Source organism: Plasmodium malariae (genome assembly GCF_900090045.1).
Source record: "Plasmodium malariae genome assembly, chromosome: 12".
NCBI lineage: Eukaryota > Apicomplexa > Aconoidasida > Haemosporida > Plasmodiidae > Plasmodium > Plasmodium malariae.
The window spans coordinates 750,181-769,437 of record NC_041786.1 but is presented as its reverse complement, the minus strand read 5'-3'; the positions used below and the strand labels follow the sequence as shown (position 1 = coordinate 769,437).

The 19,257-nt window shown below is 22.5% G+C and overlaps 3 protein-coding genes and 2 non-coding genes across 5 annotated transcripts; 2 read left to right on the top strand and 3 right to left on the bottom strand.

The window, feature by feature from the left end:
• Positions 1-4,074: 4,074 nt before the first annotated feature.
• On the top strand, positions 4,075-4,146 carry PMUG01_12025800.1. Its single transcript has one exon. It is a non-coding gene (tRNA).
• Positions 4,147-6,332: 2,186 nt separating this feature from the next.
• PMUG01_12025700.1 lies at positions 6,333-6,404 on the bottom strand. Its single transcript has one exon. It is a non-coding gene (tRNA).
• A 7,394-nt stretch (positions 6,405-13,798) lies between these two features.
• On the top strand, positions 13,799-14,617 carry PmUG01_12025600 (conserved Plasmodium protein, unknown function; the record flags this gene model as incomplete). Its single annotated transcript, XM_029006460.1, has 1 exon — positions 13,799-14,617. One exon carries the CDS (start codon positions 13,799-13,801, stop codon positions 14,615-14,617), a length of 819 nt encoding a protein of 272 aa, XP_028862947.1.
• Positions 14,618-16,412: 1,795 nt separating this feature from the next.
• Positions 16,413-17,218, bottom strand: PmUG01_12025500 (conserved Plasmodium protein, unknown function; the record flags this gene model as incomplete). The annotated part of the gene is made up of 2 exons (XM_029006459.1): positions 16,413-16,555; positions 16,918-17,218. 2 exons carry the CDS (start codon positions 17,216-17,218, stop codon positions 16,413-16,415), a joined length of 444 nt encoding a protein of 147 aa, XP_028862946.1.
• An 882-nt stretch (positions 17,219-18,100) lies between these two features.
• PmUG01_12025400 (60S ribosomal protein, mitochondrial precursor, putative) lies at positions 18,101-19,182 on the bottom strand (the record flags this gene model as incomplete). The annotated part of the gene is made up of 4 exons (XM_029006458.1): positions 18,101-18,124; positions 18,270-18,368; positions 18,674-18,762; positions 19,068-19,182. 4 exons carry the CDS (start codon positions 19,180-19,182, stop codon positions 18,101-18,103), a joined length of 327 nt encoding a protein of 108 aa, XP_028862945.1.
• Positions 19,183-19,257: the final 75 nt, after the last annotated feature.

The following is a 19,257-nucleotide window of genomic DNA, read 5'->3' as shown; positions in this document are numbered from 1 at the left end:
AAATTCATTCAACTGTTCACATAAATATTTGTACACAAATATGTTTACACACTTAAAGAATGAAATTTTGATGTTTTTAACACAGAACAAATTTTTTATTACACCATTAATTTTACTACTATAAAGGTACATATAATCACTAACACTGTTTATCCTCGTGTTCGGCTATTTTTCAAACTCCATTTAGTATAGACTTATTAATTTGTGTATGTTTTAATTAGAAGCAAAGTATTTTCGGAACTTCTAATTTCTCTACGATTTTTAAACAATGAAATAGACATATAAACCCTCATTTTTTGAGTGAAAACTTGGAAACTGACCAAATACACGTAAACAAACAAACACATACGTATACACATATGTATATACATGTGCATATGTCCATGTTCATGTTCATGTTCGTGGGTGTGTGTGAATATATGTTCTTTCACATCAACAGGTTCAGTGCTTTATTGCTTCCCTTACTTTAGCACTTCAAACGTTTATCCTGCTTTTGGCATATCTAGCAGTTAAAAATTATATACATTGAAAAATTAAACAATTCTTTAAAATAAGAAAATTTTAAGAAGCATAAAAATAATGAACATAATCCAAAAAATGAATGATAAACTAACGCTTAGGTAATAAGTAGAAACTATTACAAAAAAAAAAAAAAAAAAAAAAAAAAAACATTGTTTTTATTTTAAAACAAAAAAATACATATATAGTCAATAGGAACAGAGATTGAAAAATGGACATACTCCTTTTTTTATACCATTAATTATGCTTTATAGCTTCAAAATATATATTTTGGTAACCGTATATTTACAGCTAAATTATTTAAATGAATTCCGTGTATAATATGGCACATACATGAAATGTAAATATAGCCATGATTGCAATAATTATTTTGTTTTAGTATCTTTTTTTTTTTTTTTTTTTTGTTTTTCTTGTAAAAAATAAAAATACATATTTATTTTCTATTTCCCCCTTCAATTGAGAGTATTTTTCTCCCTCGAGAGAAATTTACATTTATTGTTGTTTAAAGCGTTTAGGGTACTAATAATTGTATGTGTTAATTTTTTTGAAAACATTTATATTACATTTCAAAATGTGTGCATTTTACATCTTGTGTAAATATATATGTGCATAAGGTTAATTAGTTGTCTTCTGTGCAAATTTTACGTATAAATGCTCTACTGGAATTATAATTATAAAAAGGCGTTTAAATATTGCACGAGGGGGGAAAAGAATAAAATAAAAAAGAAAAAGTTCTTATTATGTTGGGCGTTCTAAAACTGAAATAAAAAGTATAATTTCTTAAGTGAAGAAAAGCTCAGTATTTTTTGTTATTTTTTTTTTTCAACAAAATAAAGCCTTAAAAAGGGAATAACTTTCGTATGACCATTATAAATTATAATTTTCTTTGTATTGTATTTTTTGCCTTATTTTATTTTTATATTTTAAATAGCTATTTTAGGTTTGCCTTAATTTTTAACTTCGACTCTATGCTAATTTGATATATATAAAGATGAGCATTCCATTGGCATCTTATTTTTAAAATGAACTATTAAATCAAATAGGATATATAATTTTAAACAATTCCTTGTTTTGGTGTAATCCACGAATAAACAATTTTTTAAACTCAATTTTATCATTAACCAAAGAATTAGTAAACGCCTTCTTAAAATGTTCACAAGAGACGGTAAATTTTTTTAAAAAAATAAATAAAATAAAATGTGTTCTTCTTATTAATAGGTTTCAGTAAAAGGTAAAACAATAATTAAATGTGTATGTGGAGATGATGAAGTATAATATAAAAATGAAAATAGCAATTTTGTTAAAGTAGTAAACCATAGAGTTGGTAGAGCAAGTTCGATAATAGCAGAAAATTAGGGCACTCCATAGTGTGTGCGTGTGTGTATATGTGCATTTACGCATATATATAAATATAAATACGTACAAATACATATACATACATATATAAATGTACATATATATATATATATATGTATGAACACATTTGTGCGAGCTCATTGTTGAGCAAATTTTTGATATATGATTACTAATTTGTTTACTAATTAGAAAAAGAAGTATTATTAAACGTCTGTATTTTTAATTCTGAACATTTCTTGTAAAACACCAGCTCGTAAAATAAAGGGTGGTTTTCCTTTTATTTTTTCTTTCTTTCTTTGTTCTTTTTTTTTTTTTTTTAAGGAAAAAAAGTAATTCATTTTCACCTTAATAAAAATAAATGCAAATTTTTTCTTATAACATATATAATTCTCTTTAAAAGCTAATATTATATAAAAAAGAACTGTAAAATGTAAAGGAAATGACAAGTATTTACACCGCAAGTTAGTTAAAATGTTCCCATTCAGTTTTATCGTTTTTATTAATTTCTATTTTTTCTTTTTTCTCTTTTTTTTTTGTGCGTTGTATTATGTATCAAGGAAAATGAATTAAAGTATATTTCTCTTTTCTTTGTTTTTACAAATTACTTATCAAATATAAGCTATACGAACTAAATAAAAACGAACATACACATGTATTATGTGTATGGTGACAAAACGAATTCATTATCCCTGAAGGCACAATTATAATTATTTTTTATTTTTTTTTTCCCCCCTCCCTTTTTGTGAAAAGAGCATACAATTATAGTAAACAATAAAACAATACTTTTATTTTTTGTTCATTTGATTTTAATTCTCTTAGTTTAATTTTTGAGTTTTGTATTTACATTAATGGGAACATTGATACTTTTTTAATAAATTTAACTTAATGATTTATCAATTAATTATAAATTAAATTATTTTATTTTTTTTTTTTTTTTCATTCTACGTTTTCATGTTATAAAAATAACGTAAAGGGTCTGATTGGGGTGGGAGAATACATATTAGCGCTTTTAAAAGGTTGACTCGGCTACATACATATATATATGTTTATATAAACCTGTATTCATATAAATTTATGTTCATATATATACGCGTTTGTATAGGTATGAGCTCATATAGGTATGTGCTTACATAAATATAAGCTCATATAAACGTGGGTTCGCATAAACGTGTTCTTATGCATATAACTGAATTGCTTGTGGTATATTTATACATATATATATGTACAATCTTAATATTCTATTTTTTTTTCCCAAATAAATATTAGGCATATATATATATATATAAATATGTAATCACGGCAATTTTATATAACCCTCTAGTTTTTGTTGAAATGTATAAGCTGGTGAGGTTCTACCATAAGCTGGTATATATAAATTCGTGTTATTGAATGTATGTGAAACTACTATGAATAACGTTAAAGAAACATGAACTATTAACACAAGGTATTATCTTCACAAGGACTTTTACATTTTACATGCATCAAAAACTTGCACAAATGGGGCTCTCTTTTTTTTTCTCCTTGTTTCAGGTCATTAATAATACAAGAAAAAAGCTCTTACTTCTTAACACTCTTACATTCTTACATATAAAATACTTTTACCTTCTATACTCTTGTTTTTCCTATATTCTTGTTATTCATATTTCACATTGTTTTATTTTATTCCAATTTGTTTCGTATCATTTCAATTTGTTTTGTATCATTCCAATTTGTTTTATATCTTTCCAGTTTGTTTTATTTTAATTTTTTTTTTTGTGTTTACCTTCGTTTTTACTAGTTGTTTCAATTGCACTTGTAAGCCCATGTAGATATAGCTTCTGTAGAAGAAAATCAATACTTATAGAATAAACTAAATTATTTTTAAAAAATAGCAAAAATGTTTTGTCCTTTATAAATATAAGAATATGCATAATATTTTAATATAAAATTTAGTAAAAAAAAAAAAAAAAGTAGAGTTTTTATTGTACGCGCGTATATTTAAAAAAAAAAAAAAAAAAATATTATATATGCATATAATTCTCTGTATATATATATATATATATATATATATATATATTTATGTATGTGATAAACGCTTATACCTATATATATATGTTAACAATATACAGAAGTGCAAACCATTAATTTGTAATGATAATATTTTTTAGATGAGGAAAAAATAAAAAATATATGACATATTGATTATACAATTTTATTGAAAGCAGCGTAGCTCAGAGGAAGAGTGGGGGGCTCATAACCCCCAGGACCGTGGATCGAAACCACGCGCTGCTATATATATGTATATAACATAAATAAGAAAATGATATCTTGGAAGGTGATGAAAAATTTAATTATTTTCAAAATTTGCTTTTAAAATATTATTTATTTTGCACAAATTTTTTATTATTACACTTACTGTTAATTTTAATATATAGCAATATAATTAAAGTATTGTCATTCCCTATATAATGATTTTAATTTTGTGTTCCGCTTTTTTTTAATCGTTCAGTAGTGTGTGCATAGCTGCATGTGCTTGAGCATAATAATAATAATGTACTATTGAAAGTTTATCAAATTAAAAAAAATAAATAAACACATCATGACATTATATATATAATATATATATGTACATATAATTATTTATATAATAATGATGGGGGATAAGCGGAAAAAGAAAAGCTTTTTAAAGGAGTAAAGCAAAACGAAATATTCTCACTCTTTATATTTTAACAACTATATGTATATAATATTTATATAATACATTTTTATATAAGCAAAAGGAATCTAAAAGAAAAAACTCTTTTGAGTAATTAAGCAAAATAAATAAAAAAAAAAAAAAATAGTGTTTATAATTTTTAAGTATAATAAACAGCAGATTTATTTATTATGGTCACATAAGAAATGGAAGCGAACTCTCTGACATAATTTTTGAAAAAAAGATTTACTTGCCTTATTGTTGGAAGTTCCTGCGTAAAGGATAGGTTAATATATACATACACACATACATGCACACTTACATACTTACATGTCGTGAGTACGTTTATGTAGCTTTTATTTGCTTAATCATTTTTTAAGTGTATCCCGGTCACTGGCTATTATTTACACAGTTATTACGATACATACTATATGTTGTATTGTACATAGTTACTACTTAAATATTCGTAATCTCTGTCAAGCCAGGATTTCATTAGTGGCTTTTCCCCTTTTAAAGTTGAACCATTTGGAAAAATTTATCACATGCGTATTTTATTAAAATGAAATGTAAATGTAAACAAAACGAACAGCATATTTTATTAATTTGAATTGAATGTTATTCGCTTCTTATCAATTAAAATTTTGAATGAGAACTTCACTTATACGCTTATACATACACATACATAAGAAAAAAAAAATTAGAAGATATACAAGAAAAACATTTATAAATTTTTCCTGAGATTACAGAAAAATGCACAGCTTAATCTTTTTATTAGAAAAAGCTCACAAATGAGTTTACATGTAAAATTATAACAATTACATTTTTATTCTTCCGTTATTCTTCCTTTTTGCGCGGATACAAAATAAGAAAAGTATTACATGAAATTATTTAATATGCGATTTTTTTCTTTTTTCTTTTTTCTTTTTTCTTTTTTCTTTTTTCTTTTTTCTTTTTTATTTTTTCATTTTTCTTTTTTATTTTTTCATTTTTCTTTTTTATTTTTTCATTTTTCTTTTTTCTTTTTTTTCATTCACTGCATAATAATTTATTGTATTCTTAATTTTCCATAAAAAAAAATTATGAAGAAAGGGAGGATATTTCACTTGACGAATATGCTACTTGTCATCGAATTAATCTGTACACAAATTAAAAAAAAATAGTGCCAACAAATAGCCTTGCGTTTTTGCTAAACAACTGTTTTAGTAGCTTTTATTGCATAATAAATATTACAATTATGTATTCATATACAATATAATAAAATAAAAAATAATATAAACCATGAGTAATCAATCATGAATACATTTATTTATAGAATTAGTAATATATATCACGTAAAATTTTATTCTCATTGTATAAGTATAAATATGTAAAAAAAAATACACAAAAAAATAAAGCAGTTCCGTTATGCGCTATTTTGTTTATTATTGCTACACACGTTTATATTAAAAAATGTGCATATGTGATAATACGCCAATAATTTTAATATAAATACATTATTATATGTAATGTATTTATACATGTAACACATTAAGCATTTTATACAAATCTTTTATCTTCGTTATGCACACAACATACAGTAAACACAGTAATACGCCTTCATAATTTCGCTTTTTAAATAATAATACAAAAATAATCTAAATTTTTCTATTACATATGAATAAGGAAACGTGGGTATATATATATATATATATATATATATAGTAGGAGCAAAAATTATTTATTTAAAATTTTTTTTTTTATCTCAAAATATTTGCTCTGTTTTTGTTTTTAAACGTTAATACATGGGCTACTCCGGGAATTGAACCCGGGACCTCTCGCACCCAAAGCGAGAATCATACCACTAGACTAAGTAGCCAACTATTAATAATTATGTTGCGTAAAAAACTATATAATAAAATTTATTTCTTCACTTGTTTACTTTGACTCACATATTCAGTAGTACATTTTTAGTAGTATGTTTTACCTATTTTAAAATTTTTACAAGAACTCTTTTGAAACGATCAAAAATTATTTTATTGTTTTTCGCCCTCTCCCCCTTTTTTAATATTGCTTAATTTAAGAAAAAAAATATGTTATGTGAGTATTTTTAAAAATTACATTTTTTCTGTAATTTTTGTCGAGTTAATCTTATTTTTCACTTGTTTAAGTACTAAATAGAATGTTTTTATAAAATTATAATTTTTATTTTCGTGTACATGTTTCAAAAATATTCATCAAAGTAACATTCATCGTATGCTTCAAAAAATTGCAGTATTCAATTTTTTTACATTTTTTATATAAAATATATTCAATATATACTTATGAACTACGCTTTTTTTTTTTTTTGTTTTTTGTATGGGGGAAAAATTTCCCTTAATAAATCTCATTCAACCCGCAATTAATAATATACTACTCAATTGTTCAAAATGAAAAATAAATTTTATCTATTAACTATATACCTTTATGTGTAAATTTATACATGTGCACATATATATATATGTATATATACATATACGTTTTGTATGAAATCATTTTTTTAAGAGAAAAGCATTGCACAACGGAACAGCACGGTCTGTTATATTCGCATAAAACATTTTGAAATATATTCTTATATACAAAAATTTATAGAACTATCGTTTATTTTGAATTTTAGCTGATGGAATTACTTAGAAAGATTAAATTGTTTTTTCATTTGCAAATGCTTAAGACACAATATTTCTCTTTTATGAAAAGAAAACATTTATTGAGTTTTTTTTGTAATTTTTTAATAAAACAGTAAATAAGAAGTTGTTCATTAAATCATTACTCATTACTCACTAGTTGACTGTTTGTATTTTAAAATAAATTTATAACTCCTCTCTATATTAATCTATAAAAGGTGAGGTTTTCTCGTTTTCTTAGCCTTCAAAAATGCATCCTCCTTTTTCGCTTCGCTCATGTTACACACACAAATAAATATATATATATATATATATATATATATATATATACATACGTACATTTACATGTATAAATATATTTCAATATGATTAATGTGCTGCGAAAATTCATCTACTAGACCTTCTAACGTAGTAGATAGTCGCATTTTTTTTTTTTTTTTTCTCATATGAACAATTTTCTCCGTGCGATGAGACAAAACAAAACAAATGTTAAATTAATTTTACATGTTCACGGTTGAGTTCTTTCTCGTTCTGGTTTTTCGTATACGCTAGCACTACAACGATAATTGTGTTCCACCCTGTCTAGCTATAACATATGTAATTTATAAAAAAAATAAACAAAAAAATGCATTAAGTGAGAAATTCAGAAGTAATGAATTTGAGAAACGAAAAAATTAACGAAGTTAATAAAATGAGTTACAACGAACTTTATAACAAATTAAAAAAAAAGTATATAAATATTTATTTATTTAACCGTTATAACAAGTTGGAAAATTGTCCACTGTTGTATATATGGTGTTAAATTTGCTAAAATTGTACTTGTGTACATGCCACAAAATATTATGTATAATACTTGTACAATTTTGTATATACTTAAACATACACACTACTTAAAATTTATAAGAAAATACTGCAAAATTTTGTTTGCAAAATTATGGATTGTATATTACATTTTTAACATAAACATTGAAAAATTAAATGTTGACAATTCATGTGAACGGCCATTTTTTTTTTTTTTAATTTTACACAAAACTATTACACAAAAAGAAGTGGGAATTTGATTTAATTTTTAATTTAAATGATTAAAAAAATAATAATAATAAAAGATTAACACGTTCGTGTATAAATTCATTGCAATGTTACAAAAAAATTTATTTCTTAATTGCAAACTGTTTTGACTTCGGCTTTACTTTAATTAACTTTTTTAATCAAAAGTTCTTTTCATTAACACTTTTTTTTTTTTTTACAAATGTACTAATTAGAAACAATGAAAAAAAAAAATAATAAAATAAAGAAGAGGACTGAAATGAACAAAACTGAACGAACAATGCATAACATAACAGTAAGCAGCTTCCTAAACTTTAAATCAATTATTTGAATGTTCGGAAATATTGTGAAGTTCACATTTAGGTTACAAAAAGGTAAGAATTGAAATTAAAAAAAAAAAAAAAATATATATATATATATATATATATATATACTTACATAATTAAAAGATCATGTAAATTTGAACACTACCATTTATATTAAATCTAATAAAGCAAGAAAACAGGGGAAAAAAAAAAAAAATTGTTCCACTTTTAACTACTTAAAAAAAGGCGCAATAATGAATACTCAAAAAATGAGTCTTTAACATAATTAAAAAAAAAAAATTTTAGGTAACGAGAAATAATGAATATGAAAGCGGAAAAAAAAAAGTATAAACTTTAATAGTACAACCATAAATATATGATGTAATGGACTCTTATAAGCACTATATATACATATATATATGTATATTATTATATTTGTATAGCTGCATTAATATAAATGTACACCCTTTTTTATACTTTGAATCATTTAATTTCACTTGGACAAAAAAAAAAAAAAAGAAAAAAATGTTTTTCAGTAGAATTAAGACTTTATGATAATTTTCGTAGAACGCGCCATTTGTTTACTTTTAGAAAATTGTCCCTTCACACATTTTTTTATTCCATATATATATAAATGTATTAATAAACTTAAGGGAAACCTCATTTTTTCGTAACACCATTAAAATTTAACGTCTTATTTAACACTTTTACATGTATATATATATATATATATATGTATATGTATATATATGTATGTATAAATTTATATCCTATTATATTTTAACAGTAATTAACTTAAATTTTTTTTCCTAAAATTTTCTCCTTTTTGTATATTTGTGAGTGCTTGTAGTAGCATTTCGTAAAAAAAAAAAAAGAGTATACAAAATTGTAATTATATGAATATACATATATATATATACATATATAATTTTATATAAAAATACATTTTTACATGTACATATTACATGTGTTCCCTTTTCTTCTGGTTATTTCCTATTTCTTTTATTTTCAATTGAGAACTGTAAAAAGTGCTTTAAAGTACATTAATATATACATATATAAAAATGTATACATATATATGTATATATATATATATATATACATATATATGTATACTACTTTTGTATATATACGTTGAAATCTTGCAAAGGAATTTTTTTTTATTTCATAAATATAATTAATAATATAGTAAGACTGAAAATTACATAAATAACTTTATCCACCTACTCACATTATATTATATATATATATATTAAATATATTTTACGATTATTATGTAACTGCACTATTCTTATGTATGAATTTAAAAGAAAATTAAGAAAATGTAAAATTGCACAAATTTTCATATAAGTGTATAAATATAAATATATATGAATAAATTTTATTACGTATTTATCGAAAAAATACTCACAATAAATAGTCTTGTGAAGTTTTAATTAAATTTATATATTTTTGTACATTCTTAAGAATATTAAATTTAAATGCTAAAATTGCATGAACACAATTTTTAGAAGTACTGTAAATTATGAAAAAAAGAGAAATTTTTTTTTTTCACGCTACAATATATGTATGTATATACTTATATATATATATTATATATACATTTTAAAATTTTAAGAATTTTATAAAAACTATATTTGTTATATAACCCAATGTAAATTTCCTCCATCTAGTTATAGTTATTAAAACAATTCTTGCTTTAATTTTATTTTATAATTTACATAGTAATATGTATATATATATATATATATATATATATTATACATATCAATTATTGTAATAAATATTAAAAAATAGAATATTGTAAAACATGCTTTTCACCATGTATGCAATGTTTGTCTATAATCATACATTCTTTTAATACATAATACATATGATATATACATTTATATTTATATATATACATTTATATTTATATATATATATATATATTTATATATATATATATATGTATATATATTTATATGCATCTTTTATTACTATTACATATATATATATTTATATAATTATTATATTTATATATATTTATATATGTATGCAATTAATTACCAAAAAAAATTTTTTTTAATTTTTTAATTATATATTAAAAATAAATTTATATAAATACAAAAAAAAAAAAAATAATAAAATAAGAATTCATATTTTGAAAAACATAAACATTTAATTTTAATTCTTTTAACTTAAAATTAATTTATTTATTTTATGATAATTCATTAATAAAATGTACATACGGAGTATTAACTAATCATGTATAGGAAAAAAAAAGAAACAGAAGGTAGAATAACTCAATAGAGATATAAATATATATATATATATATATATATATTACATGTAAAATTACTCTTAAAAAAAGAATTTACATAAAAAAAAGGAAATAAATTATATTATATATATATATATATATTATATATGTATTGTATATACATTTATGCATGCTACGTTTTTGTAAATTGGAAAAATTAAATTAAAATATTTCCCGTGAGGGACTATATTATATACAACATAAAAGAGTTTTTTAAATTTACATATACATATATATTATATATATATAATTATTTTACGTTCAAAAAAAAAAAAAAAAAACCCAAAAATTAAATAGCATAGTAATATATGTAAAGCAAATATTAATGGAAATTTAGGTGTTTTCATGAACTTTTTTGATATGTATATATATTTATATATTTATAACATATTACATATATAAAAAATATATTACTTATATATATAATAATATGTATATAATATACATATATTTATTAATTTACTCATTTCCATTGTGCTCATTGAAATGTTCTTTATGCATAAGTTGAGAATATATTGTGAACAAATAAAATACAAAGTTATATATGAAAAGAAAATCATATAAAATTATAATAAAAGAAAGAATGTAATACATTTTGTATATTTTACATGGTTTATTTTTACGTTTTATATTAGTAGTATACATTTATATATATTATAAATATATTCAGTTTCATATATTTATACTTGTTTTATTACATATATTTATTGTTAAGAATTAATAAATACATATTATTGTTGTCTAATAAATATTATGCATTATTATACAGATATTTTAATGATCCTTTTCATTTTTATTATAAGAGAAAAGAAAAACACTATATATATAAATAAATGTACAAATATATGTTTATAAATATATATATTTATAACTATGTAAACATATTTAAAAAAAAAAAAAAAAATCCTTAATTAAGGTACTATTTAATAGGATGCTTATTTTATAGTACAATTTTTTGACTAATAATTTTTTTTTTATGCATTTTGTTAAAGCTTATTGTCTCACATATATATATATATATATTTACGTGAACGTAAAAACATTAGGTTTTTACTTATTTTCAATAAATATATCAACACAAAGGCATATACACACAAAAACATATATACATTATAAATAAATAATTATATAATCATGCAAACATACATACATATAAATAAATATGCATTTAAACATATATACACATAAACATATATACAAAAAAGCATAAATACATACAAGAATACATATATACAAGCATACATATATACCTGAATATATACATACCAGCATACATACATACCAGCATACATACATACCAGCATACATACATACCAGCATACGTACATACCAGTATACATACATACCAGCATACATACATACTAACATATATACATGATAACATTTGTTCATTGAACAGTTAACAATTTTCATTTATTTATCATACTGAAGATTTTTCTTTTTAATTCATAGCATTTTTAACAATTTTAAAAAAAGGAAAAAAAGAAACACATTTAAATGTATCTCTTTTTTTTTATTTTATATTATTTTATTCTTTTTATTATTTTTCTGTTTTATTCTTTTATTCATTTATTTTTTTTTATTTTTTTTTGTCAGAATAATTCTTTATCTCAAAATTTTAATATATATCATTTAACATATTCATGTGAATTTTTTAATTTTCAGAGAAATAAAATTTCATTTTCCATATTGTAGTTACATAAATATTTGTTAAAATTTATTTTAAAAGAACTTTTTCATGCCATATGACAACGTGTAAATGTATATATATATATATATATATATTTATATTTATATATTTATATATATATATATTTATATATTTATATATTTATGTTATAGTAATACTTTTTTGAATGTTATTCTTTTATATATAACGGATTATTAATAAATTTTTAAAACATTCATCTTACAACAAATTTATGTGGAAATATTTTTATTATAAATTATAAAAAAAGGAATATGAAAAAATTTTGACACATAATTTATGTGTGTATGTGGCCTATTTATGTTTCACTAAACGTTTATACATATGTGTATATTTATACGTACATATTTATATATATATATAAGTGTATAGGCATATATATAAGTACATATGTATATATTCTCTCTTTTGATGTTCATATTACCTTTTTAGCATGTTATTATAGTTAACGTGTATATATAGACATATATATACTTATGTTATATATATATATATAAAAAAAAAAAAAATTTACTTGTAATAAGAATAAAATATGCTATTTAATTTTTATCCATTGTTCATATGAACCTTTTTCTTTTAATTGTACTTATAATATTTTACTAATAAAAATAAATTAATCTATTTCACACCTTTTTACTGATTTTTTTATTTTACATACGTGTATATATATGTATTATATATGTATATATATGGACCCATTTTAATTGAAAAGAAAAATTATTAATTTTTTTTATATATATAATTAAAACACTTAATTAATAACACATTTATGTTGCTTTACCTCTCTTTATTAACTTAAAAAACAAAAAAAAAAAAAAAAAAAGACAAAAAAAGGAAAAGAAGAAGTAAGAAGTAAGAAGCAAAAAACAAAAGCTTTAAAGTTCACTTTTATTTTTTTTATTTTTTTTCATTTTCCCGACCCCGAAAAATATATAGTTACTTTTTTTAAAAAGATAATTAACTGTTCATATTTAAAAAAAAAAAAAAAAAAAAAAAAAAAGAAGTTATAAATTATAACTTGTAAATTGCAACTTGTATTACGTGTGAACTTTCAAAAAGTGAAGATCAAAGAACAAGAGGAACAAAGTAAAACTAATATTAACATAGTAGCAACATAGGAGCAACATAGGAGCAACATAGTAGCAACATAGTAGTAAGGTGTAACAGTAACGAGGCAGAAAGCAGTAGAACAAAATCAAGTGAAGGGATAATTGTAATAAACCAGAAGATATTGGGCATATAAGAATAATGGAATTGCTAAATATAAAAAATGAGGACAATGTGTCATTGCGCACAATGAGATATTCGGACATACAATTTGACACAAGTGATATTTCGTCGAATGAAGAATCGTCATTTTTCTCAGTAGGTGATTTTCCGAACGAACTACATAGCAGCTTTGATGATATTTCAGATTATATATTAGTTGATGAAGCCGATTTGAAACGAGATCGTTCAGATAACACGAGCAGTGAGAATAATGATATAATGACAATGAAAGGTGCGTGTATAAAAAGAAATGGTACTGTAAAAATTAAAAAGGAAATGAAAAGTTCAAGTTTTATGGAGGGAGGAAGCAAAGGAAGTAGTGAGAATACTAATAACGAGGATAACAAAAAGCCAGGTTTGTGTAGGACATTAGGTACAGAGGGGAGGAAGAGGATGTTAAAATTATTAAGGAAAGCTTATAAGTATAATGAAGAATGTAAGATAATTATGAAAAATAAAAATCCACCTTTGTCTATTAGTTATTTACCGTATTTTAATTTGTCTATGTTATGGCAACTAGCAGAAGATTTTGGTGTATATAATGAAGCTTTAAAAATACACAGGGAATGTATAAAGAAGAGAAATACAAATGTAAGGTTTAAATCAAATGGAAAAGGTACTCCTAATTTCAGTGGTCAGGATGTAAAAAAAAGTGCAAAGTCTACCAAGTTAGAATGCTTGTCCGATTATGCTTGCACAAATATAGATACACAAACAGGGGAAGATTATGATGTAACGAATACCACGTTGAATGATGAGGCACATGGAAAAAGGAAAAGAAAAAAGAATAGCTTCTAAAAATAGGTTCACACACATACATATATATATTTTGTATGTATCAGTGTGTGTATGCATATATGTATGTATATTTTGAGAAGTAAATGCTGTTAAAAAGGAATAATGTGAACACTATTTCCCATGCTCGTATTGTAACATAAAACTGTTGTAGGAATTTATTTTAAAAAGTTCATTCATGTTATTTTTCTTTTTATTATATTGTAGGTTTATTTATGCTATAAATTAGCTATACTATGCTATACAATTTTTGTTAGCATATATATATGCACATATGTATGTACATACATATAGAAACCTCATGTTGTAAACATTTTTAATTTCCATAGCAGTCACTTTAAATTCTATTTATAGTTGTATATATTTATATATATTAAATATTATATAGGTGTGTATATCTCATTGATATAAGTAAATATATTGTGTATATGAGTGTTCATGTGCATATTTTTGCATACATATATGTATATATATATATGATTATATTGTTATATTGTTATATTGTTATATTTATAATTTAATCGGGGACACTATTTTTTTTAACAAAAATTTTTTAACATTACTTTAAATGCACTTTTATATATGTATGTTATAACCTGTTAAATTTTATTTTTTCCCCCTTTATTACATATCACGGGTATTAATTGACATGATGCATATATAATTGCATATATATATTACTCTTTTCACGAATTACCGTGTCCTTATAATTTTAAGTTTTAGTTTTAATATTGTATTTCTTCCATATATATATATATATATATATATATATATATCTAATATTATTTCACTTTTTGGTATTAAATGTACACAGTTTTTTTATATAAAAATTCATATTTACACATGAGTCATCTTTTGATTTTTCATTGCCCACCCAGGAAAAACAAACTTATATCTTTATTCACATATATTATATATATATATATATATATATATATATATATACATATATACACACATGTACGTACCTACATGCAGTTCTTGCGCATTACATTTTCAAGTGCTCACTTTTAATTGTTGCTCTCATTTATCATATCGATGATTAAAATTATTTTATTTTTAAAAAGTATGTCTTATTTTAAGAATGGAAGAAGAAAAAAATTGAAAAGGACGAAAATTAGGAAAAAAGGGAAATAAGACAAAAAGATAAAAAGAAGAAAATATAAAAAGACGAAAAGACAAAATGATAAAAATAACAATAATCCCTTATTTTTTTTTTTAATATAAAATAGTAGTAATTTAAAACTAACGCAATAACTTCAATTTATATAGAAAAAGCTTTTAAAAAACTTTTATCAAAAAATTAAAAAGTAACAGAATAACTATGTGTTAGTTATTGAAAAATAATAATTATAAAATTTTTATATTTTTTTGCAAATTTGCGAAGGCAGAGACCAATATAATATGTTGGATAGACTTATTTTAGTTTATCCTTTGATATGTGCATATACCTAGGCACGCTTTATTCTTTTTATGAATTTTGCATGAACTTTGGGATAGCTTTTTAAAATTTTTGCGTTTTCAAACGAAAAGATGGAAAAAAAAAGGGACAAGCACGTCTACGAATATATGTATGTATGTACGTGTTCATATGTTTATATTATGTTCATGGATAAGCTCACATGCGTTTACCCAAATATGCAAATAACTACATGCTGTGTAAATGATTAAGGTACTCTGTACCTTTGCCGTCTTTTCTTCTTTTTCCTTTCATACAGAAAGTCGAATAAAAAATTAATTAAAATGTATAAAATAAAATACGTAAATTTTTTAGTATTTCGTAGTCAAACTTATTCTTTTATTCGTTATTTTTCCATTTACTAAATACATTTAATTTGTTGTTTACTAGCATCCTATAATATATAAAATACATCCAAAAGGATATATGTAAATAAAATAAAATATTCATTGATATATTTAACATCATCTTGCTCCCAATTCCTAAAAAATAAAATTACAAAAGTGGATTACATGAATGCGCACAGGGAATTTAATTCGTAAAATAGAAAAGAAATCATACACACATCTGTATATATATTACACACATAATATTATACACATAATATTATACGCATATATATTATACGCATATATATTATACGCATATATATTATACGCATATATATTATACGCATATATATTATACGCATATATATGCAAGCATGGCGGTAATCACTAATAACACCCTCGTTATGACAAAACTACATTTTACTCTTTCTTCATGCCTCAATCAGTTATTGAAATAAAAAAAAAAAAAATTCCAAAAAAAAATGTACAATAGACACTTTTCAAAAAATAATTACCTGCCCATTCTTCATTATCCATTTGAATAAAAAAAATATTATTTTTGGGGTCATAACTTGTTTTAGGAACACCTACTAATGCTGCTCTTGAGAAATCATGATTTAAATCTAAATATCTTGAACATCGTTTCGTTTTTTTTTTCACTGAGTTTATCATTTCTCTACATTTCCAATAAAAAACACCTCCATGTGTTGGTTTACTAATATAAATTAATTTTTTCCCACTAGAATTATTTGTTGCATTTATTTTCATTCCATTATTTCCATTTTTTAACAATTCATTAACTTTATTTTTGCCCATTATATCAACTTTGGAAAAAAAAATTTTATTTATATTCATTTTTATAATTATATTTTATTATTCTAATTGTTTACTAATGCTTCTTATTATTGCTTCTTATTATTGCTTCTTATTATTGCTTCTTATTATTGCTTCTTATTATTGCTTCTTATTATTGCTTCTTACTATTTCTTCTTATTATTGCTTCTTATTATTGCTTCTTATTATTGCTTCTTATTATTGCTTCTTATTTTTTTTCATTAAAATATTCTGTATATGGGTAAATATAAATGTCAAAATATTATACCATATACCTTTATTTCTTTTCGCAAAAAATGTCTCAACACATTTTACGTACACTCATTTCTTCATATATTTCTACGCAGCGAGTTGCACATGCACGTGCGCGTACATATACATATATATATATGTTAATGTGTATATGTGTACATGCATATGTGTATGTATATACATATATGTATATATGAATGCACGATTTATTTACTTTTTTCATACGCTAACTATTCAATTTTATATATTTATTTAACTATTTGAATGTTTAACATGAATTTTGCTTTGTACCCTTTTTTATTGCACACCCGAATGTGTACACATGTATACATATATATATATATATATTGTACAGAGTAATGTTTTCTTCTTTTCAAGCAATATTAAAATTCCACATAAAAATAAAAAAAAAAAGTTCTGAACAGGACAGGTAAAAAATTTATAGTTATATTTTTTTTTTTTTAATCCCTTAAATAGATAAAACATATTGATAAAAAAAGTTGCTGCATTCTCGTAATAAAAACGTGCAAAATAAAATAAATTTTTTCTTTTTTTTAAAAATTTTCTTAGTTTAACAACACAATTCCAATTTTGCTAAAAGCTTATTCCCCTTCAATAGCCGATATATTTAAAATACTGCTTAAAAAAAACATAAAAAAATACAAGAGTGTTTATAAAAAAAAAAAAAAAAAAAAATCTTACATTTATTAGTTATGAAGATATTTTACAAAATTAATTTAACTGCAAATATACATAACACGTGGGCATAAAATTATCTTACGTCTTTTATTTTCTTCTTATGGTTTCCTTTTATTAAGAAGCAATCCGTTTTCTCTATAACATTCGTGTTGCAAATTGATTCGATCTCCTTTTTCAAAATCTTTCAAAGAGAATAATTAATTTATAAAATTTTCATAAATGTGTAGAGCATAAGGTATATAGAAAATTGCTTCATTGAATGAAGTACAACAAATTATAAATTGAGCACTTCGTAGCATTTATAGACATATATATATGCGTATACGCATGTAACTACATAAGTATGTACGTATAAAAGCACCGATAATCGTACGCTAAAACAATATATAGTAAAATGCATCATAAACAGATGAGATAACATAAAAAGGTTTGTGCACATATTTATATACAAGCAGGTACGCACTATATCAACAGTTTTTCGCTTACCTCCTTATTTCCTTTAATCTTTCTAATGACAGTCACGACTAGATTCTTGTTATTTTTGTATTTTAGAAAGACTGGTAAATTGTCCGATGCTGAAAATAACAACAAAATGTGAAGCATAAAGTATAGACATTTTTTTTAATATATATAATACATACATCATATATATGACGTATATCACGTGTGTTATATACTGTGGTAGTATTACCCCTTGTTCCATAAATCAAATAAACAAATTAACACACACGCGCGTACTATACCAAATGAAATTATATCTAATTCCTTAAAGTTGTTTCTTCATATAGTGCATACATACATTATACATACATATGTTTGAATAAATATTAATTTATATAAGTGTATGTATGTATGTATGTATATATATATATATGCACACCCGTTCTTCTTATATAGAAAGGAATTCGGTTTATCTTCTTTCTGTAAGCATTTAGGTATTCATTATAAATGCTGAAATGAAACCTCGGCACATATACAAATTTAATGGCGTTCATAATTTTTTAATTACCAAAAAAAAAAAAAAAATTACAGACTTGTATATGCATGTATACTTGTATGTAGGTATACGT